The sequence below is a fragment of the Triticum dicoccoides genome, unplaced genomic scaffold (assembly GCF_002162155.2).
Source record: "Triticum dicoccoides isolate Atlit2015 ecotype Zavitan unplaced genomic scaffold, WEW_v2.0 scaffold66145, whole genome shotgun sequence".
NCBI classification, from domain to species: Eukaryota; Viridiplantae; Streptophyta; class Magnoliopsida; order Poales; family Poaceae; genus Triticum; species Triticum dicoccoides.
Window position 1 is genome coordinate 1 of NW_021289960.1, and position 1,024 is coordinate 1,024.

The 1,024-nt window shown below is 64.9% G+C and overlaps 1 protein-coding gene across 1 annotated transcript; it reads right to left on the reverse strand.

Moving 5' to 3' along the window:
* Nucleotides 1–77: 77 nt before the first annotated feature.
* On the reverse strand, nucleotides 78–1,020 carry LOC119347385 (UDP-glycosyltransferase 79-like; the record flags this gene model as incomplete). Its single annotated transcript, XM_037616163.1, has 1 exon — nucleotides 78–1,020. A coding segment is annotated over one exon (943 nt), but the record flags the coding sequence as incomplete, so codon positions are not given.
* Nucleotides 1,021–1,024: the final 4 nt, after the last annotated feature.

A 1,024-nucleotide genomic window follows, 5' to 3' on the forward strand; every position in this document is an offset into this window, starting at 1 on the left:
TAAAAGGCAAATTAGTCCCTCAAGAAATGGATATTTATTTACACACATGTATATAAAGAAACTCCCCATTTTCATACCTATGGCTTTATGCGCCAGGACATCAAGCTGGGGACACCAAGGCACAAGTAATCCATTTTCCTTGCATCTGTCATGGAGTTCTTCAGATATCTTTTCTACCTCGCTGGATCTCACGACCCAGAGAAATGGCTTGCCGGAATCGCAGAGCCCATTTCCAAGCTCGTCAAGCTCGCCGGCGTCGAGGCTGTAGACCGTCCCGTAGGACGCGAGGACTACTGAGATAGGAGGCTGCCGATCCAGCCATGCCATGCACGGCGCGTCGCTGCTGAAGAAGTTGACGCCGTAGGCCTTGTTCGACGGCAGGCGGCCGTCGTCGAGGAAGAAGGAGGGCAGCGTCGGGCCGACCGTCTTGGCGCGCCATCTCGACGCCATGTACTCCGCCTCCTGCGGCTCGAGGTCGCGGAAGGAGTTGACGAGCACGTCGCCGGCGTCCTCGAGGCCCTCGAACTGCCGGATGGACACGTCGAGGTACTTGGGGTACAGCTCTGGCGACACGAGGATCGGCGACAGGTCCTCGGGCCCGAGGTCGACGCTCACCGCGCCCAGGCGACGCAGCGCCCTCCCGTCGGCCATGGGCAGCGGCGCGCGCCCCGCCCACGCCTCACCGTAGATCAGGTCCACGGCGCACGACTGCGACATGAACGCCGCGGTCGGCACGCCGGCCGCCTTTGCCACAGGCGGCGCCCACGCCATGTGCGGGTCGTAGACCATCACGGACGGCATCCTCCCGGCGCGCGCCTCGGCGGCGATGACCCGCGCCAGCGTCTCGGACCCCACGGCCTCGGCCCTGCGGCAGTACTCGACGGGGTCCGGGCAGGAGGCCATGCCACCGTCGTCGAAGCCGTCGGAGAAGGCGGCCACGCGGAAGGGGTCGCCGGGGGGCGGGCCCGTGGAGAGCACGTACCGCGTGGCGACGAGCGTGGGGTGCAGGCCGTGGTAAGCGAGG